This window comes from Phoenix dactylifera, chromosome 2, assembly GCF_009389715.1.
Source record: "Phoenix dactylifera cultivar Barhee BC4 chromosome 2, palm_55x_up_171113_PBpolish2nd_filt_p, whole genome shotgun sequence".
In the NCBI taxonomy this organism is placed as follows: Eukaryota; Viridiplantae; Streptophyta; class Magnoliopsida; order Arecales; family Arecaceae; genus Phoenix; species Phoenix dactylifera.
Window position 1 is genome coordinate 24797223 of NC_052393.1, and position 20517 is coordinate 24817739.

At 35.1% G+C, this 20517-nt stretch overlaps 1 protein-coding gene across 2 annotated transcripts; it reads left to right on the forward strand.

Moving 5' to 3' along the window:
• Nucleotides 1–5380: 5380 nt before the first annotated feature.
• LOC103719193 (E3 ubiquitin-protein ligase AIRP2-like) lies at nt 5381–20200 on the forward strand. 2 transcript variants are annotated; one of them, XM_008808314.3, is made up of 6 exons: nt 5397–5623; nt 7667–7711; nt 9474–9624; nt 9719–9785; nt 9880–10114; nt 19566–20200. In XM_008808314.3, exons 1-6 carry the CDS (start codon nt 5544–5546, stop codon nt 19774–19776), a joined length of 789 nt encoding a protein of 262 aa, XP_008806536.1. In that variant the 5' UTR covers nt 5397–5543; the 3' UTR covers nt 19777–20200. The 2 variants fall into 2 exon arrangements, with proteins under 2 accessions (XP_008806537.1, XP_008806536.1); XM_008808315.3 differs by lacking the exon at nt 7667–7711 and having other exon boundaries at nt 5381–5623.
• The last annotated feature ends 317 nt before the right edge of the window (nt 20201–20517 follow it).

Below are 20517 nucleotides of genomic sequence, written 5' to 3' on the forward strand. Positions count from 1 at the left end.
GTGTGTTACGATAATCCAACACTTTGTAGGATTAGAATTAAAAGATGGAGATTCAATGAGAACTCTATTACTTAACCTAAAATGTCCAACTTTAACACATTTTAGATGGTATAAAGATACCTTTATGACTAGAGTATTCCAAGTAGGTGATCCTAATACTGAATTATGGAAATCTAAATTTATAGATGGATTACCATATTTATTTGCTGCAAGAGTCAAAAAGACTTTAAGAGATAGACAAGGTGGAATAAACATCAACTATGACCACTACACTTATGGACAAATCATAGGAGTATGTGTTCAAGAAGGTTTAAATATATGCAATGATCTAAAGCTTAAAAAACAAATTAAGAAACAATCACAAACAGAAAAACACCAATTAGGTGATTTCTGTCACCAGTTTGCATATGACATGCAAGAAAAACCAGAAGGATCTAAGAAAAAGAAAAGAAAGTACAAAAAATATGTACACAAAACACCTCGTAAAGAGTATAAAGCATATAAACAAAGAAGGTACTTTAAGAAAAAGCAACAACAGCAAGAAAAACAGGCTGTTAAGAAAAAGAAGAAAAAAAGGATTATTAAAGAAGATCCTAAATGTTATAGGTGTGGTAGATTTGGACATTATGCTAATCGATGTTCAATGAGAAGGAAAATTGATTCCTTAGAAGTAGATGAAAATCTGAAAAATCAGTTAATGAAACTTATGATAAATTCATCTTCAGAAGAAGATAGTAACTATTCAAGTTCATCGGAAGATGAGATCAATGAAGTTATATCTTCATCAGCAGAAGAACAAATAAGATCAGGAAAAGAATGTCAATGTAATATAGTTCAATATAACAAAGATTATTGGAAATCTTTGGTGGGAATGAAATCATTAAATGTACTGACAAATAGTCAGGAGGAAATATTAAAAATCATAGATCAGGTTACTGATCATAATGTTAAAAGACAGCTACTAGAATTTTTAATAGAGAAGAACCCAAACAACAGGGAATCATCAAAGCTGATATTACCCAATAAAGGATATCAATTTCAGGAAGTAATGAATAGATTTAATCATTCTAGAATAAAAGAAAAACCTGCTTCCTTACAAGACTTGAAATATGAGATAAACCAATTAAAAATAGAAATATCTATGTTAAAACATGAAAATAAGGAATTCAAGGTTAGAATATCTAGCCTAGAAAATGCAAAAAAAGAGACTCAGATATCTTTTCCAGAAACTCAGGAATCAAATGATCTTCCTGAATACTTAAACATATTGAATCAAATAACATACCAAAAATGGTATATAAAGATAAACTTAGTAATCAATAAGGATTTTGTATTAGAAAATGCTAAGGCATTAATAGATAGTGGTGCAGATATGAACTGCATCCAAGAAGGACTTATCCCAACAACTTATTTCCAAAAAACAGTACAGACACTAACTGCAGCTGGAGGAAATAAGTTATCAATTAAATATAAAATACCAAAAGCACACATTTGCAATCAAGATGTTTGTATTGAAACATCTTTTATTTTAATAAAAAACTTAACACAAGATATCATTCTAGGAACTCCTTTCCTTAATGATATCATGCCAATCACTAAAATAGATAACACTGGAATCTATGCAGAAAACCAAGGAAAGAAGCTAATATTTCCATTTATAACAGATCCGCACACTAAAATGATAAATGAAATCAAGGACATCCTTAAGAAAAAGGAAAATCAATTAAACTTTCTAAAGGAGGAAGTAGACTTTTATAATATAGAAGAAAAATTGAATGATCCTTATAATCAAAATAGGATCAAAATAATAGAAAAGCAATTCAAAAATGAAATTTGCAATGAATTACCCAATGCTTTTTGGAATAGAAAAAGTCATCAGGTCAGTCTACCTTATGAAGAATCCTTTAAGGAACAAGATATTCCCACTAAGGCTAGGCCAACACAAATGAATCAAGAATATCTCAAATTATGCAAAAAAGAGATAGAAACACTTCTCAATAGAAGGCTAATAAGAAAATCTTCTTCTCCTTGGAGTTGTACTGCTTTTTATGTCAATAAAAATGCAGAAAAGGAAAGAGGAAGTCCGAGGTTAGTAATTAATTACAAACCTTTGAATAAAGTACTAAAATGGATAAGGTATCCCTTACCAAATAAAAAAGATTTGTTAGATAGATTAAATAAGGCAACTATCTTTTCAAAATTTGACCTAAAATCAGGATATTGGCAAATTCAGATCAAAGAATCAGATAGATACAAAACTGCTTTTACAGTACCATTTGGTCATTATGAATGGAACGTAATGCCCTTTGGATTAAAAAATGCACCCTCTGAATTTCAGAGAATTATGCATGAAATTTTCCATGACATATCATACATAATTGTGTATATAGATGATGTCTTAATATTTTCTCAAACATTTGAAGATCACATCAAACATCTTAAACATTTTAAGATGGTAGCCCATAAAAATGGATTAGTTATATCCGAAAAGAAAATGAGCTTATTTCAAACCAAGATAAGGTTCTTAGGACACTATATTTCTCAAGGGAAGATAATTCCTATTGAAAGAAGCATTGAATTTGCATCTAAATTTCCAGATGAAATAATTGATGTTAAACAACTTCAAAGATTTTTAGGAAGTTTGAACTACATATCTGATTATTACAAGAATCTCGCAGAAGATACTGCTCTTTTGTATAAAAGGCTTAACAAAAGACCGGTTCCTTGGAGTAATTTGCATACCAAACAGGTAAGAAAAATCAAGTCAAAGGTTAAAAGTTTACCTTGCTTAGCACTAGCTAACCCTAATTGGTTTAAAATTGTCGAAACTGATGCATCTGAGATCGGATATGGAGGAATCTTAAAGCAATTAGATCCTAATAATGGCAAAGAAATCCTTGTCAGGTTTGTCTCTGGAAAATGGAATCCTACTCAAAGTAAGTATTCTACTATTAAGAAAGAGATGCTTTCCATAGTTAAATGTATTTTAAAATTTCAGAGCGATCTGCTAAATCAACAATTTTTGTTGAGGATAGACTGCACAGCAGCAAAGCAGATCATAGAGAAAGATATAAAAAATTTGGTATCCAAGCAAATTTTTGCTGGATGGCAGGCACAATTGTCTGTTTTTGATTTTAATATTGAATATATTAAATCAAAAGAGAATTCTCTTCCAGATTTCTTAACGCGTGAATTTTTACAGGGATGATTCCTCTCAGAGGAACATATGCTCGGGGAAGAAATTCTTCTCGAGGAATCAGGGGACGCAGTGCCAATGCACTTCCCATGAATACAGCTAATTTCCTGTTTCATAGACAGCCAGAAAGGGTACCACAAATGGTGGACCTAGCAACCTACTTGGGGCAACAAAAACAAAAGCAGGTTGAACAGCAAAATGCTGCAAGAGAAAATCTCTCTTCTTCATCATCATCAAAGCCAACAATGAAAGAGGTGCTTCAAGAAAGTACTATTGACACCTCATTCTTGCAAAATAATTGCGAGACCATTATAATGTACCTGGGTCCAAGTGACATTGAGCAAATGGAAGACCCATGGTGCATTCGTCAAAAATATTTTGATGAGCAAGGATATCCTTCAATGAACGACAAGGACAGACAGATAATGGAGAAATTATTGCTCCTTACTGAATCTGTGGAAATTAATCATAATTTCCATAATAATAATATAACTAATTATATCAATTATAGTAAATGTACTATTTGCAGGATCATGCAGCCACAAGAATGGGGACTGGATCCCAACAGGCCAATCATGATAACCAAATATGGTTATGAAATCATGGCAACATACTGGGACTACGTCGAGGCTTTCACTAACCTATTTTTCTATGAAAATCCCAAGAGAAAACACTCTTGGTTTCTGCAGGTACATCCTGATGTTCTGGCCAAACCCGTTCCGGGTTGGTTCAACAAATGGTGGACATTCTTCGGTCCTGACATAAGAATCTTACCTAAAGAATTACTCAGTCTTTTTGAAGAATGGGTGGATACACATCCAGTCATTAATAAAATGACCGATGATCAGATTTGTACTGCTACCTGTCCTATGATGTATTTCATAGAGAACAAGATTCCATGGATCTGGAAATGGACCTTATCTACCGGATTTGACTCCAACAATATTCCAGTTTTAAAGAGAAATGCTCTCTACAAATGGTGGGTAGGAATGCCCAACGACAAATTAGATGGTATAATAACTACCATCAAAGAGAATATTCAGGTATATAAGGAGAAAAAAATATTTGGATCTCCTCAACAATCCAGTACCAATGATGATAACTTCTTTATGTCCATGAAACATACATTAAGCAGGAGATATCCTAATATATCTGAAGAAGAGGTAAAGGCAAAATGCCTGGAAAGAATTAAGAGGGAATTTTTTGAGGCATTTGATGATAAATCCATGAAATCTGCCTCATCCCAACAATCTTCATCAAATACTCCTGAGAATACAAGTAATCCTTATGAATGTTTAGCAGGAGAAGCCCAAGATCCAAATGAAGATCTAGAAGTTCAGAATACCCCTACTCCAATGGAGGAAGTATGGCAAACAATTCTTACCAGAAGACCTGGACAAAAGGGAGCAGTAAAATCTGTCCCACAAACAGAAAAAGGAAAGACAGTGGTCACGTCAAGCTCTGGATAGTACACCCGTGAAGAAATCACTTCACCGACACCTTTTGTACACAGTGAACAAATGATGGGTTCACCAACAGCTTGATTCTGTCTTGTTACTTTTACTAGTGGTTTTGTAAATCTGTGTGCACCCCTGGTTTTGTAAATCTGTGTGCACTCCTGGTTTTGTAAATCTGTGTGCACCCCTGGTTTTGTAAATCCGTGTGCACCCATGGTTTTGTAAGAATGGTTTCTGGGTTATTTCCTCTATAAAAGCCATCCTTGGGGTATGTCCAAGGCAGGCGAAAAAATATGAAATGAAGCACTTTTTTCTTCAATCTTCTGTGTTTTCATCCTCCTTCTTCCGCATCTGAGTTTATTTAGAAGCTCCTCCTGCCCTATTCCCTATCCCCGAAATTGAATCCACGGTGGGGTGGGGAGTCAAACGTCTTCGTCTCACGAAACCGGGTGCCTCTGGTATTTTGGCGGAGTGGATAAGGAAAGGAGGTTTCCCGAAGCCGCCTCCCGCACCGGGTTTCAAGCCGGCTGTGGGACCCCAGTAAACGCGCGGTGGGCCCACAGCTGGTATATATGTATCTAACCGTGAAAGGAAGGTCATACCGGGGGGTTCGTGTGGGCCCACCATCCTAATCTTGACGCGCGGGGCGCCGATTCCGTCCACGTGGCAGCGACGGAGGCCTTCCGTCTTTGTCCTCTCTCCCGAAAGCAAAAACGCAGACGAGCACAAACTTAGAGGGAGAGTTAGAGAGAGAGAGAGAGAGAGAGAGAGAGAGCAAAAGGGAAAGTTTTTAGGGTTTGGAGAGGAAGTGGTTTAGGGTTTGCAGAAAGAGAGGGAGAGAGGGAGGGGGCACTAGGGTTTGGGGCCGCGCTGGATGATTAGAGTTGGAGATGTTCCTGGGTTCCATGCGGAAATCGTTCAAGGATTCGCTCAAAGTTTTGGAAGCTGACATCCAGCATGCTAACACGCTGTAAGCGGAGAGTGCTTTTGGTTTATCATCATCTTCTTCTTTTCTTCTTCGATTCTGTTGATTAGTGGTTTTGTGATCGGATATGAAGTGCTGGAGGGTTTTTTTTTTTTCTTCTTTTTCTTTTGTGCGTACGCGTGCTCCTTCAGGAGGTGCCGGTTGAGATGGATGTGTTAGTCATAAATAATAACATGCTAAGATTGGTCAAAGGTCGTTTTTTTTGCCACTTCTTATTTTACATATTGGTAGATAGGAGAGCTTTCTCCATCGCTCGGGTACTTAAAACGGAGGGCAATTATGGTACAGTTTATAATATGGTTCTTGCGATATATGGATGATCTTTTCATTAAAAAATGTTTTTCTCTGGAATTATCACTTTGTGTGGGCATATTTGTTTGTGTTGATTATTTTGGGTGTTCGTGGTTGGTTAACTGTCTCATGAAGCAAAAATTATTTTTTTTTAATTGATTTATCTGGGAAATTTTAAATTTTTGTTAACTCAGGATGTGTTATTTGAGTGTACAAGGAGGTGATCGTGGTTATTCGGTGTTTTAACCAAAGAAAGTGAAGGATTAATGACAATTTTATAATTTTTTGTTTTGAATGACTTTTGACCATTCTGTGGATGATATAAAAGAGGAATTTGATAATTCTCTTGTGATTTATTGCATTGGCAAGGCTTACCTGTAAGTGGAAGCATCTAAAATTCCTTCCTGGATTGTAAAAGAAAATATTGCTCACCTAGTAGACCGATAGACAGATAATCACCAACTCAAGCATTTTAACTCAGCTCAGTGCTATAGTGTTGAAACATTATGTAGTTTTGGGAAAGAGAAGCATAGTATTCTTGTTTACTATGCAAAGCAGCTCAGTGGCTGGAGCCAATTTGAGGCATCCACTTATATGATGGACTGGGCATGAGACGCAAGTGAAGTGCTGCTGCATTCTCCAAAAATTGTTTAATTTGATGGAGGAGAGTGTCTGTTTCTTGATGGCTTGTAGAATGAGTAGATTTGGTAACTTGTATTCAGCTGCCTCAGGGATAAGGAAATTGTAGTTCATTTACTTAATTCAAAATAATAAGCACATTCTATGGAATTTATTTTGTTAAGAGAAGGATAAGTGGGTGCACATAGTTTAAGGAATAAGAGCTTGTGTTTTATACAAGTTGAGCTTGATAGACAGAGTGTATCTCATACTTTCAGAAAACTGAAGAAGCACAGTAGAACTCATCATTTGAGTAGCAGAAGCAATGATTTAATTGTTTATGTTATTCCTTTGCACCATATTAAAAGCAAAGTTATATGATAACATTATATTTGATTTGCTGGAATATAAAAGATCTTAATTAAGAGTCAAAATTGGAATGAGATAGAAAACTAGGAATTGGAATTGGCAATCCTATTCTACTGTTTCGGCAGAAAAGGAAGGAATGTGTGGGACAGGAATGATGATTCCATTCTAATGTTTGATGATAGCCAGTTATATTCTAGAATGGAATTGATCTTTTGTAAAAATTTGATTATGCACATGACTAAGGAACAGAACTAAGGTTTAATAATTAATTTGGGAATTCAAATAACAAATAAATCATTCATTCCCATTCATACACAAATGCTGCTCAGAGTTCATGCTAAATATGTTCGATTCATTCCCATTTTATATTGTCAATGCTACTCGCTAATGTACACTAAAAATATTGTCAATCCCATAGAAATAGGAATGACAAATCCTCCCTTTTAAGAATGGAATTACAATTCTTCTATTCAAGGGAATGGTGTTTCTCAAGGAAAGATGAGTGTGATTCTTGTTGCACAACTCAAATATTGAATTGAAGCCAAAGATGGAATTCATTGCACTGATTATGGCCTTAATCTATTCATTACATTGTCTAAGCTAACCTGATAAGTAACCATTTAATTGTTTTACTTATTCTACAATATGATGGACTGGTCATGTAAAAACCTTGCTAAACAATTGAATGCTATATATTTTTCCTTTTTGATCTTCCAGATGATGTGCATCATTCGCTGTTGTCATGTGCAGGTTGCCACATTCTTGTTTGAGTCAGCTTGAGTGTATCATGACTAGGTATTATTTCTTTCGTGATGGACTAAGGAGACCCCTTTAACTTTGCCTTTAAAGAAAGAAAACGAAAAAAAAAAGAAGAGAGGGAGAGAAAAAGAAACTGTCAAGCATTTATGTTTCAGTACTATGCTATGTTCATGATTCATTGAGAGATGATGATCCTTGTCATAAAGTTCTTTATTCTATTACCTAAAGCTTTAACTTAATCTACCTTAAACTTTCAAATTTTAAGTGTGGATCGTTCCATCTGACTGGAGCTTGTCTTTGTTTAGTGGTGGTTTTTTTCACTGGTTCTTATGAATTATGATCTCTAGGTTTGGATCGATGGATGTACAGAGTATGGATGATATTAGAGAAGGAAAAAATGAGAGGATTAATTCAGAGAAAAGAATTATATGGAAGGAACTTGTGAACATTTTATTGTGTGAAGTTCACTTTCGGAAATTAGCAAACTTGATATGATTTGATCCGGCAACCATATCAATCTCACCCAGGACTGAGTAGATTGTGATTTGCTTGTTAAATTGAAGAATATAAGAATATGTCAATATAGTATATTTTTGAATAAAAAAAGTTAGCGGCCTTGTTTCTTTGATATAATTAATTGCTAAATGTATTCCTTTTGATCTATGCTTGTAAGCAGAGCATTTCGCATTTTTCTGGAAACATTTGCTTAAGTTGTCTATGATTCTTTAGTTGCTTTACGAAGGATTTCTGCCATTTGACTTGATAATTGCCTATTTAGCTTTGAAAGTGATATCAATGGATGGCTATGTCTGTTAATGAATGAATGATACATGCTTATTTTATTTAGCGTACCCCTTTTAATCTACATCAGTATTGTTTGTAAAACATGTTTTACTCTCCAGAAAAGAGGATTTAGCTTTATCAACTAGTGAATGATAACACTACCCTCTTCTCCATGTTTAGTTGTGTGCATGCATTATGTGTGTGTGTGTTTTACTTTTCTCTTTCAATTATTGTCTGTAGGCTTGGGGTTAAATAGTTATTCTTACTTCACATTCTTAAATTTGATTGGCATTGCTTGAAAACATTTGTAATTTTGTCTTAGAGAATAAGCAGGTTATTAAAGTGAAGAACCATGGCGATTGACTCAAAGTTACTTCTCTTGCTGCTTCGACCGTCTACCTTTTTTTTTTGTATGACTACATTGTTGATTTATATCTTGCCTGTAGTTGTTGGGTTAGGTGAGGGTGAAAAAGCATGTAGGAAGCTGCATTAGATGGATAATCATGAAAGTTCTCCATAAAAATGTTTTAGGAGAATGGAGTGATTGTATTTTTGGATGGAGGAAGAGAGAAAGGAGCCTGTAGGTTCAGCTGTAAGGAATGCTGTTTTAATTCACTCAGGTACTAGATGGAGTTCAGGTCCCAGCAATATTAGTAAAGAACCTAGTTGAGGATTGGGCCAGTAGAGAAGCACTTGTATGTCGTGGTCTCTTGTTCTGTAGTGGTTATTTGGGGTTGGGCTATGTAATTTTTGATGACAAAAATTTAGTGTATTCCTTTATTTAATTTTTTGATTGAAGAGAGGATTTAAAGTTTCTCTGACTTTGAAATATGCTTTTTAAATGCCGATATTTGCCTTGTGAAGTTGCTTCATTCTTGACTTATTCAAACATATGTTCTGTTTTTATTCTAATAGTGCCTTTTCTTGTATATTTTTAAATATCTGATCTCTTGTTTAGTTATATTGTACCCATCAAAAGCCTTAATAAGTTATAATCCTTCATTGTGATGTGCAGGGCTTCTGATTTTCCCAGAGAATATGACGGCGCATGTCTTCAGATGCGAGTATCATATAGTCCAGCTGCACACTTATTTCTTTTTCTGGTGCAATGGACTGACTGTAGCCTTGCTGGGGCTCTTGGACTGCTGAGAATTCTGATATATAAGGTTTGCACGTGATCATAATGAACTTGTGAATTTCTTCCATGTTCATTTGTTGCTTCATATATTCTTTTCAATTGAAGAACTCTTCCAAATGCAGGTTTATGTTGATGGAACGACAACCATGTCAACCCATGAAAGGAAAGCAAGTATTAAAGAATTTTATGGTAAATGTTTGGCTTCCACCTGAATTCTATTCTCTATTTTCTGTTCTTAATATTTATTTTTTGGATTTTGGTTCTTATGGGAGTTAATATCCAGCTGTAATTTTTCCCTCTTTGCTGCAACTACAAAGAGGGATCACTGATATGGAAGATAAAAAGCAAAGGGCAGTATGCATGGAAAGGTATAGGAGAAGAGATGATGATGAGAGGAAGCAGTTATCAGATATAGATGCTGAAAGAGAAGAAGAATGTGGGATTTGCATGGAAATGAATAGCAAGATTGTGTTGCCCAACTGTAGCCATGCTCTGTGCATGAACTGCTACCGTGATTGGTATGAAGTCCCTTATCTTTAAGATTAATCATTCTGTAGCAAAAGATCAGCCTTTTGGGACATGATATATTGGCTATACCTAAGATTATATCCTTGTTAAATGTGCATGTTTAACTCTGTAATACATCCATGGATATGGCTGTATCTGTAGGCCTTGAATCACACACTATCATTTGCTTGCAGAGTCATCTATCATTCATTTTGTCATTTCTTTGTTTTTCTGAGTATGTTGTGCAAGACCCCCCCCCCCCCCCCCCCCCACCTCTCTTCCAAGTCTTTTGTAGTAGCCATGTAAAGGGCTTCTCCTTTTTCTGAGTGTTTTGTAGTAGCCATATGTCATGTTAGACTTGATCTTGTACTTGACTGGGCTGGATGAGAAATAAAAAGCAGAAAGATGATGGAGCTAAATCATGTGATCATCATGCAATTATATAAATTGCATAAAGGATATTTGAGGATAGGGAACAGCTAAAAATTTGTAATAATAAAAAAAATAAATGGAGAAATAGCTAGTGGTTGAAAGTTCTAATTCCTAATTAGGGGTAGGTAAAATGAAATAATCGTTATTCTTCTTTTTATCTTCTTCATGTAGTCTTTCTGTTTAAACTTTAGAGCAATAATATTTAGAACTTGCCCTTTTATTTTCTTTTGTTATTTGTCCAGAATGATAGCTTGGTAGACCTTCTTGCTTTGTCAGGTGAGTTGGTCTTTAATTGGACAGCACAAGCAGGTTTTTTCATGGTTGAAATCAACGGCGAAACTTGCAGGTGACTTGGCATATGGATTAGTTGGTTGCATTCTCAAACATTGGGTTTACATACTTCATGTTTATAATTCATTTGAAACCATAAGTAGAAGGGAAAGGGGGAAAAAAATCTAATTCTTTGATTCCAATTAGATGATAGTTAAATTAAGAAATAAAGTCCATTGGTGTCTAAGGAAAGTTTATAAACTAATGATTATATTCAAAGTTCGCCAAACCAATACCGGGATCATACTTGTCGGTAACTGGTTTGGTATGGTACTGGCACGTACTGTATCGAGCCAAGGCATACTGGAACTAGGGGGAGGGAGAGGGAGAGAGAGAGGGAGGGGAAGAGAGGCGTACCTCGTTGGCAGCCGCGATGGAATCTTAAGCCTCGTTTGGCAGAGCTTTTGGTGGGCCAGAAAGCATTTTCGGACCCTCCAAAAGTACTTTTGGATGAAATAGGGGTGTTTGGTAAAAAAATCGAAAAGTTGTTTTAGTTTTGTCAGAAAGCTGAAAATGTCTACTTGAGAGAAGCTCCAAAATGGAGCTTCTTCGAAAAAGTACTTTTAGCACGTGTCAGAAAGCTGTTTTAGATTTATATAAAAAAATAGACCAAAATACCCATGATAAAATCATATAATTACAGGAAGTGTCCCTTTATATCATAATGCATAAAAAAAGAAATCTGCAGGAGCCTCAACAAACAAGAAACCCCAATCGGCCTTGGCTTTCTTCCTTGCCACGTGATCAAGGTATATTTTCTTTCTTCCATTTATTTATTCATCGCTTTAAACAAAAAAAGTATTGAAAAGAAAGAATTGTAAAATCTCACTTTTGCAAGGTGTGCCTCTATTTTTTTTCCGAAATTAGTTTCTAAAAATATTATATTAATAAAATATTAATATATAATGATAATAATTATAATATTTTATATTAAAATATTGTTATACTATAGATATAATATTATATTACATTATATCATAATACATTAATATGTTATATTATATAATATTGAATTATGTTATATTATTATACTATAGTATACAATATTATATTAACTATATTAGAATAATATTATATTATTTTACAGTAATATTATACTATATCATATATTTATGTATTAATACTATATCATACTAAAAATACTTTCTCAGTTTGTTTGCCAAAAATATATTAAAGTTTCACAACACTTTAGAAATGTAGTTAACCAAGCAAAAAATAACTTTTTATATAAGCTTTACTTCTGAAAGCTCTACTGCCAATAGCTCTGTCAAACTGAGCCTTAACCCTAGCCACGTAGTCATGGAAACCTAGCCAACGTCATCGTTGTGTTGTCGCTGTCACAGAGCACTGAGAGAGGGGGAGAGGGAAGAGGAAGATTGGGAGAGGAGAATCGAGAGAGAGAGAGAGAGAGAGAGAGAGAGAGAGAGAGAGAGGATAAGGAGGGTTTTTTTTTTAAATAAAAAAGGGTTTGGTTTAGGAACCGGATTGACTAGCCAAACCGTTCCGGTAATCGAACGGTTCAGCTCGATACGCCCTATACTGCTCCGTTTGGGATGGTTCGACGGTCGTTGATTATATTGCTCTTTGTATATTTGATCCAAGTAGAAGGATAACTAAAGCATTCCAGAATTATATAAATTGTTACTTGTTTGCTAGCTTCATATAAAAGATTACTAGTTGACAACTATGCATTTTATGGACATAACTTATTTAATCTAGAAAGTTATGATTTAATATGCTCGAGAATCACAAAGAAGTAAAACAGCTATGATTATCGAGGAGATATTTCAGGGTTTTTTTGGGTAACTAGGTATTCCAAGTTCTTAAATGCAAGACAGATGGGATTTTTTTTATTTTAGAACATATTTAAACGCACATGCACTTGGGTATTATGGTTTTACGGACCATATAATGATCACTAAAAGATTTTGCAAATCTAATGGGAGTAACTTAGATTATTAAGAGAAGTTGTGCTTATTGACTGTCCTTATAAAATGAGGGCCCATGTCTAAGCTTCCTACTTTTAGGAAAATATGCATGTATTTTGTATAATTTATGACAGCCAATCATTGAATCCAAGCAAAACTGGAAGTGAAAATGTCGCCCGGGCGGGGGGGGGGGGGGGGGGGGGGGGGGTTATAACAGCATAAAATTGAAGTACATCAGGTTTGCAATTAGAGAAGGTAGGGTATGGTGATGGCCAAATTGGTTTGATGGATGTTCTACATCTTTACTTCTGCATTTTTATAAGCAATAGTCTGTAATTGATGTTCTACATCTTTACTTCTGCATTTTTATAAGCAATAGTCTGTAATTGCATGAATTTGGTGTCATTCTCAATCTTGATTAACAATGTCTTGCTGAAGAAATTCTTTTTACAGTACAACGAGAGTCCAACTGCTTACACACTAAACCATTGGGATAGAGGGGTAACAAAATATGTAGAAAAGCTGTCAACAAATATAAGCTAACCAGTTGGAAGTAGATTATGATTTCTAGTTGGAAAGTAGATGTCTGTAGAGGAGGAACGACGTTATCCTATTATGCATCGTTATTATGTTAATGCCAGTCTTATATTTTGTGCTTGCCAGAATTGGGTGTAGGCGCAGGAGCAGATTCTGGGATGGGTGCAGGGAAGCAGGTCTATTAATTTAATTTGTTAAAATAAAGAAGTGGGTGCAAGGACAAGTTTCTGGGGGATTTTGAAGAGATCATAACACCCCAAGTAAAGACTCCTGCTACTAAGATTTTGTAACATTTAATATAGGAAACCAAGCATTCTGAAATATGTCTTGATTAAGTGGTTTGTAGAGAATTAGGATGACGGAGCGGGGTTGTTAGGGTTGGTAGTTCTAGCAAACCCAATTTGGATTTTGGACCTGTAGAAAGATGAGACCTGTATTTGCTTTTAGCGGAACACATGCCTCTTTCACTTGGAGGCATTCTGATGTTTAGGATTATGAAATTGTGGGGAAAGAACATAACTGTCTAAAAATATTTATTATGGGATAGAGAATGCAAATGAGATTCTTACTTGGGTTAGTACAGACATTTGCATAGTACCAAGAGAAAAGGGCCCAAGGTGAAAATCTTGCATATATTTGGAAAATGTAATAAGAAATTGCCAATATGGTTTGAGAAGAAGCAGCCTTTAGAGTGACAGTGTTCTTTAGAATCTATAAAGATCAGTAAAGTTTAGGAGTCAGTTTCTATTGATGTTCTTTTCTTGATGGGAAGGTTCAGAGTATTTTGGTTATGTTGACAAAATACACATATTTTACATGTAACATGTTTACTGCCAACACTTAGGCCCTGTTTGGGGGAGCTTTTGGAGGGCCAGAAAGCACTTTCTGGCCCTCCAAAAGTACTTTTAGATGAAAAACTGTGTTTGGTAAATTTTTCAAAAAGCTGTTTCAGCTTTTGCGGGAAGCTGAAAATAGCTTTTGGGAGGAATCTCCAATTTGGAGCTTTTGGGAGGAAGCTGTTTCAGCTTTTTCGGAAAGCTGTATTTTTGACAAAAATACCCATATTAAAATATAATAATTACATAGCTTGTCCCTTTATAAACCTAAATAGTCATTCGGAGGATGAAAAATCAATTTACATTAATATTTTATACCTTTATTTTTGTATTATACTATAAATATAATATCATATTATATTATATCATAATACATTAATATGTTATGTTAAGTAATTTAATATTATGTTATATTATGGAAAATTAATTTATACTAATAATTATAATATTTTATACCTTTATTTTTGTATTATACTATAAATATAATATCATATTATATTATATCATAATACATTAATATGTTATGTTAAATAATTTAATATTATGTTATATTATGGAAAATTAATTTATACTAATAATTATAATATTTTATACCTTTATTATTGTATTATACTATAAATATTATATTATATTACATTACATTATAATACATTAATATGTTATTTTAAATAATTTAATATTATGTTATATTATGAGAAATTAATTTATACTAATAATTATAATATTTTATAGTTTTATTATTGTATTATACTATAAATATAATATATATTACATTATATCATAATACATTAATATGTTATGTAATTTAATATTATGTTATATTACCAAATATTAATTTACTCTAATAATTATATTACTATTATGCTATATTAACATAATATTATTTTATATTACAATAATATTATACTATATCGTATATTTATGTATTAATTTATGTTATGTTTTATTATGTTCTGTTGTATAATACTATGCAATGTCCTTTATGGTAATTTTGTCATACAAAAGTACTTTCTCAGTTTGTTTACCAAACACAAAACAAATTACCACAGCACTTTACGAATGTAGTTCCAAACAGCAAACAGCTTTTTATAACAGCTCTACTTCAGACAGCTCTACTTCCAATAGCTCTACTGCCAACAGCTTCCCCAAACAGGGCCTTAGCATTTGTAATGTTATATGACATTCTTGTGGGGAAATTTCACCGGTGATAATCAAAGATGCTAGAAGTTTAGTCATATAAGCTACTTATAAACTGCTTTATAATAGGAGATAGGCATTATTTGGACATTCAAATAAAAACTGACTATCCTCTATAGCATCTCAGTAAAATTAATTATGCATGTACGTGAGGATGCATTAAAAAGATATGCGATACTCCCAAGCAACATCCTTAGGTACTGAACTGTAACCGGTTTTATGGGCTTACTGTACTGATCTGATACGGTACTAGTATGAATACAAGGGGTGTATTTTACCATACAAGTTACTGGTATATGGCCCACCTAAAGCACTGCTTTGAAGAATGGTTCGTCATACCAGAGCATACTGCCCTGTACCAAGCATATTGTATCATACTAGTACCAAATTAAAACTCAGTAGAGGGGCGTACGAAATCTTGGTACGTCAAACTGACCCTGTATTGGGCATATGGACACTGTTCCGACATAGTACCGGTATGGAGGACCTTGCTTTGAAATAATTCAACTCTCACGCTTGCAAAACTAGCATAATAAGGCAAAGATGCACATGCAAATGCAAGGAGCTCAAACTTTTGAGGAAAAACTATCCTTTTCTTATCTAGTGATAATCCTTTTTTTGTATTTTCTGAATAATGGTCCTTTTGGTGCATTTATTCATTCTACGAGCAATTTTTCTACTTTTATCCAAGGTTTTAAATTCCGTGGGATTGGGGTTTCGTGGTTTCTCTATGGAACGGGGCAACCCACTGTCCCACCCCATCCTAGAGGCAGTCGTGGTCAAGCATCCTGGTAGGTGCCCTCCATCTCTTTCACTTTTTCTTTCTTTTCCTTTACTCTCCTTTCTTTCTTTTTTTCCTCCTTTCTTTTTCTTCTATCTTCCTTTCTTTTTTTCTTCTTCTTTCTTTTTCTTATCCCTTGCTTCCTTTCTTTTTCTCCTTTACTCCTTCCTTTCTTTTTTTTCTTTCCTTTCTTTCTTCTTTCCTTCATTCCTTTCTTTCTCTCCTTCCTTTCTTTCCTTTTTTTCTCTCTCCCTTTCTTTCTTTCCTTTTTCATCTTCTTTCCTTTCATTTTTTTCTTCTTCTTCGTGTTTCCTTCCTTTTTTTCTTTCCTCTCCCCCTACCCATCCCAGTCCTGTTTTCTCATAGGAATGGGATGGGACGTCTGTGACACCCCTCATCTCGCTAGGACATAAAGCCTTGTGTTTATCCCAAAACTTCTGTCGTGCAACTTATAACACAGCCATAGGTTGTGAATCAATTCTTGAGTCTTTCTACAGTAAAATTAAACATGCCAAATGCACCTTGTCCTTTTGACCTTGTTTAAGTTACTATCTTTAAGTTACTAGTAAATGTTCCCGTGAGAAATACCACGCCAATCAGTTCTTAAGAACAAGGACTTCACTATTGGACTGTATCAGATGTACTGACTCGTATCTGTAGGGTAACTGATATTCGATATGCCCCTTGTACAGAGTGTTGCTAGCAAGAGCTGGACTATACCAACACTGTACTAGTTGGGTGCCACTTGGGTACTGGTGTCGATACTGAAAACCTTGATTAAGATCATCACAATGTGCTGTTGTTAGTTTCCTCTAATTGTTTACCATTTCAGGATATGCTTTGAATACTTAATACTAATTGCTAAAATTCAGGCAACTTAATCTCACGTATTTCACATGTGTGGTCATTTGACTCCACAATGTCCAAAAGAAGTGTTACAGGGGTATCAGTTGCAATACGTAATGGTTGCTTCTGGCTTTGTGGTTTTAAGGGTCATGGTGAGAGGCTTCCATTATTAATTCTTCTGTATCTTGCCTTTGGTAGGGTAGCTCTCCTTAGAGACCCATATTGTCAAGTTATCTTTTACGTACTGGTCACCGGTTATCTCCTTTTATATTTGACATTATTTTTATCCTACAATTCAATCAGTCAATTAGTTAACTAAAATCCAACAGTCCAAATTAGTTCATGGTTAAATGTGTGTGAGTACAAGCTAGTTGGGCAGCTGCTTATTAAATTGGTGAATGGGTTAGTAATTGAGTTGGTTAATAGTCCAAGGGGCCACAATAAAATAGTGAACTGTTCCTTCACAAACATGGCAGGTGTTCCTTGGGCAAAAATACTTTGGGCTTCCCTTTTCTGATAATGTGGAAATGATAATTGATAACCTGAAGAATAGAAGCCACCTTTTTGGCTCCTTTTTTATTTTTAGCACTTCATTGATACTAAATATTAGTTGAGATTGGTGAGGTTTGTGGTTATATAGCACTGCTGTATTAGTTGGCCTGGCAGAATCCCACTAAATGGTAAGAGTTGTGGACAAGCAATGCACATATGCTTTATGTCGCAATTCTTAGTTTCTTACCATAAACAGGGAACCTTCAAGAAAGATGAGGGGGAAATGTCCCTTGATCATGTCCTCATGGGATACACCAACTGCATCAGTACATGTCAGATTCTTCAGAATCCTGTATTCTTCTTGCCTGTAGTATAGACTTTGTAGGAGAAAGGAGGCTCAGCAAATAGGTAAGCCAGTGATATAATAGAACAGCAGATGAGGAATTGTAAAAAGGACAAGTTCGAGGGTGATGTGAGAAGAGGAGACAAGAAAAATAAGAGGTGTTGGAGACCTGCCTATGATGAAAGAAATTATGGCCGCAACTTCTTTTAGTTTCTTGCCCACCCTGTTTATTCTTCTTGCCATTACCTAGATCTAATGTTTTTTCAGAGTTTACTATTTGTAGATGTACTTTTTTTAGAATATGATTCCAGGTTTCTCTCTTTAAATAACCGGGGTTAATATTGATCTATGTGCTTCTACTGGGCAATATGTAGGAAGGAGCCTTGAAAGAATATGGGCTGTTAGGTCTTTTAGCATCTTTGATCTCCTCCATGAAATTGCAATTATCAAATATATTCATGGTTTCTAGCTAATTTAGGAGGGAAAAAAATGAAAACCGCATTGGGTAGCATTTGATTGTGAAGTAATCCTAGATTTAATGGTTTGCCTGCCCCTAGCCCATCTTACTTTGGAGCAAAATAGGTTACAACAGCTTACTCTGGGTTATCTCGAACTGCCCACTTTTCAAAATGGCCTTTTTACCCTTGAGATAAAGTGGCTTGCAGAGGAGTATTTGGCAGGTTAAAGTGGTCTTATTCAACTTTATCTCTGAACCAAATTCACCCCCTTGATGCACTCTTAAAATGAAAAGAAAAATGTTAATTGCCTAACACATTAAATGAAAATTCATTTAATTTTATAACTGGACTATCCATGACTAGGAACATCATTTCATGCAGAGGAAACTGGACAAATCTATAAAAAATTATTAGTTTTATGGATGTTTGGAATCATACTTCTGTCTCCGTTTTAGTTTTGTGCTTTGGATTTGACCAAACCCATTTTAACCTTTCTTTCGCCCTCATTGTTTATACCCTCTCCAAGACATATTGTAATATGTCTTGGTAGCTTAGTTGCCAATTTCACCAACTTAGAAGCTGCCCTTGCTTGGGCTTTCACTGCACACCGTCTCTTGTAATCTTGCCTCTTTTTTATTCTGATGATACTAATTTTCTTTAGTTCTTCAAGGCCTGCTGTTGGAGCCACTGGTTTGATGCTTGTTTTATGTGGTTCATCTCTCAAGCTTTTCCTTCATTCCAAGTCTGTATACAAAGTTCTCTAACAGGTGGAACCAATTGTCAATATCTATTACTAACTAGGAAAGTCGATGCAGTCAGGATATGATTATGAAAAGTGAGGGATACACATATGAAAGGTATAATGTTGTTAGATAGGACAGGTTAAAACAGACTGAGGCGGGGATTATCTGGTTTCCTCAATTGTATTTGCATTTTATCATCGTGTTATTTTACTAGGAGGGAGAAAAGACACCGTATTTGCTTCACACTTTGAGGTTCTTTTATTCTGAACCAAAATTTGAGATACCAGTCATTACCATATATATGATAGCAGCAGCAAACATAACTTTGATTAAGCCCTTAATTTCTTTTTATTCGTTTTGATGAGAATACATCTTGCACTGATATAATCGTATTTATATAGAACTGAAAATTAGGTATTTCATATTTCCTTTTTTCCTTTGTCTTTTCCTTTCATCTGTCTTCTGGAAGTCAAGATTCTTTCTTTCTGCTTTGTGTTTTCTAGTCATATATTATTATGTATATCACCATAACGTTACAGGAACTCAAGATCTCGATCATGCCCCTTTTGCCGCGATAGCCTCATGAGAGTCAACTCGGGCGATTTATGGGTATATACCGATAGCAGAGATGTTGTCGATATGGCGACGGTGTCAAGAGAGAATCTCAGACGCCTATTCATGTACATAGACAAGTTGCCTCTTGTAGTCCCGGATGCTGTTTTCGATGCCTACGATTCTCATGTGAAATAAGCTATGTGCTGGTCTCGTCGCTGCTGGATTCAACTACGCCAATTGCTTCAGCTCGCCCCGGTCAGCTCAATCAGCTTGATTGATTTATGCCTTGGAGGTGTTTCCAATTTCTGTCCAAAAGGCTGCTGTTGCATTTCTAAGCAGCTTATGAAATTGAGGGAAGTATACTGTATTTATCTGTAAATTGTGTGCAGGACTATGTAAATGCCTGTATAGTTTTCAGGTCTGCAAGCCAACAGCCCTCTTTCTATTTAGCACGGTAAACGCATGAAAACTAATTTGGTGCCAGTGCTAGTGCGTAAGCAGTATCTAGCCATTGTGTTACTCTTGCATCTGATCATTCAATAACTGTGTGCCTTTTGTGAAGGTAAAAATTATGGTCGTTTGGAAATACTGGTGGTAAGGAACTGATGCTGATTCTCTACATTCGTCTGCTAGAAACATTTGATGCTCTTTGATCATGATATCTGGCAATATATATGCAATGCTGGTGATGCCGAGTCATCGATAAGAGTTTTACTTTTGTCAGCAGGTAATTGGCTCAAACTCGAGCCATCATATGTGGTGTTTGTACGCTTCAGTCAGCTAAATTCTCAAGAATGCTTCCAACCTGGATCTTATTAGGTGTATGTGCGTTGAGTGAATGGGTGAGAATTCACCTGAGTTGTTACACTCCTTTGCCTTAGCAATCTGATATCCTTGGTTTGATTCTTGGAGGATGCATCCTCAAAAGTTTATACC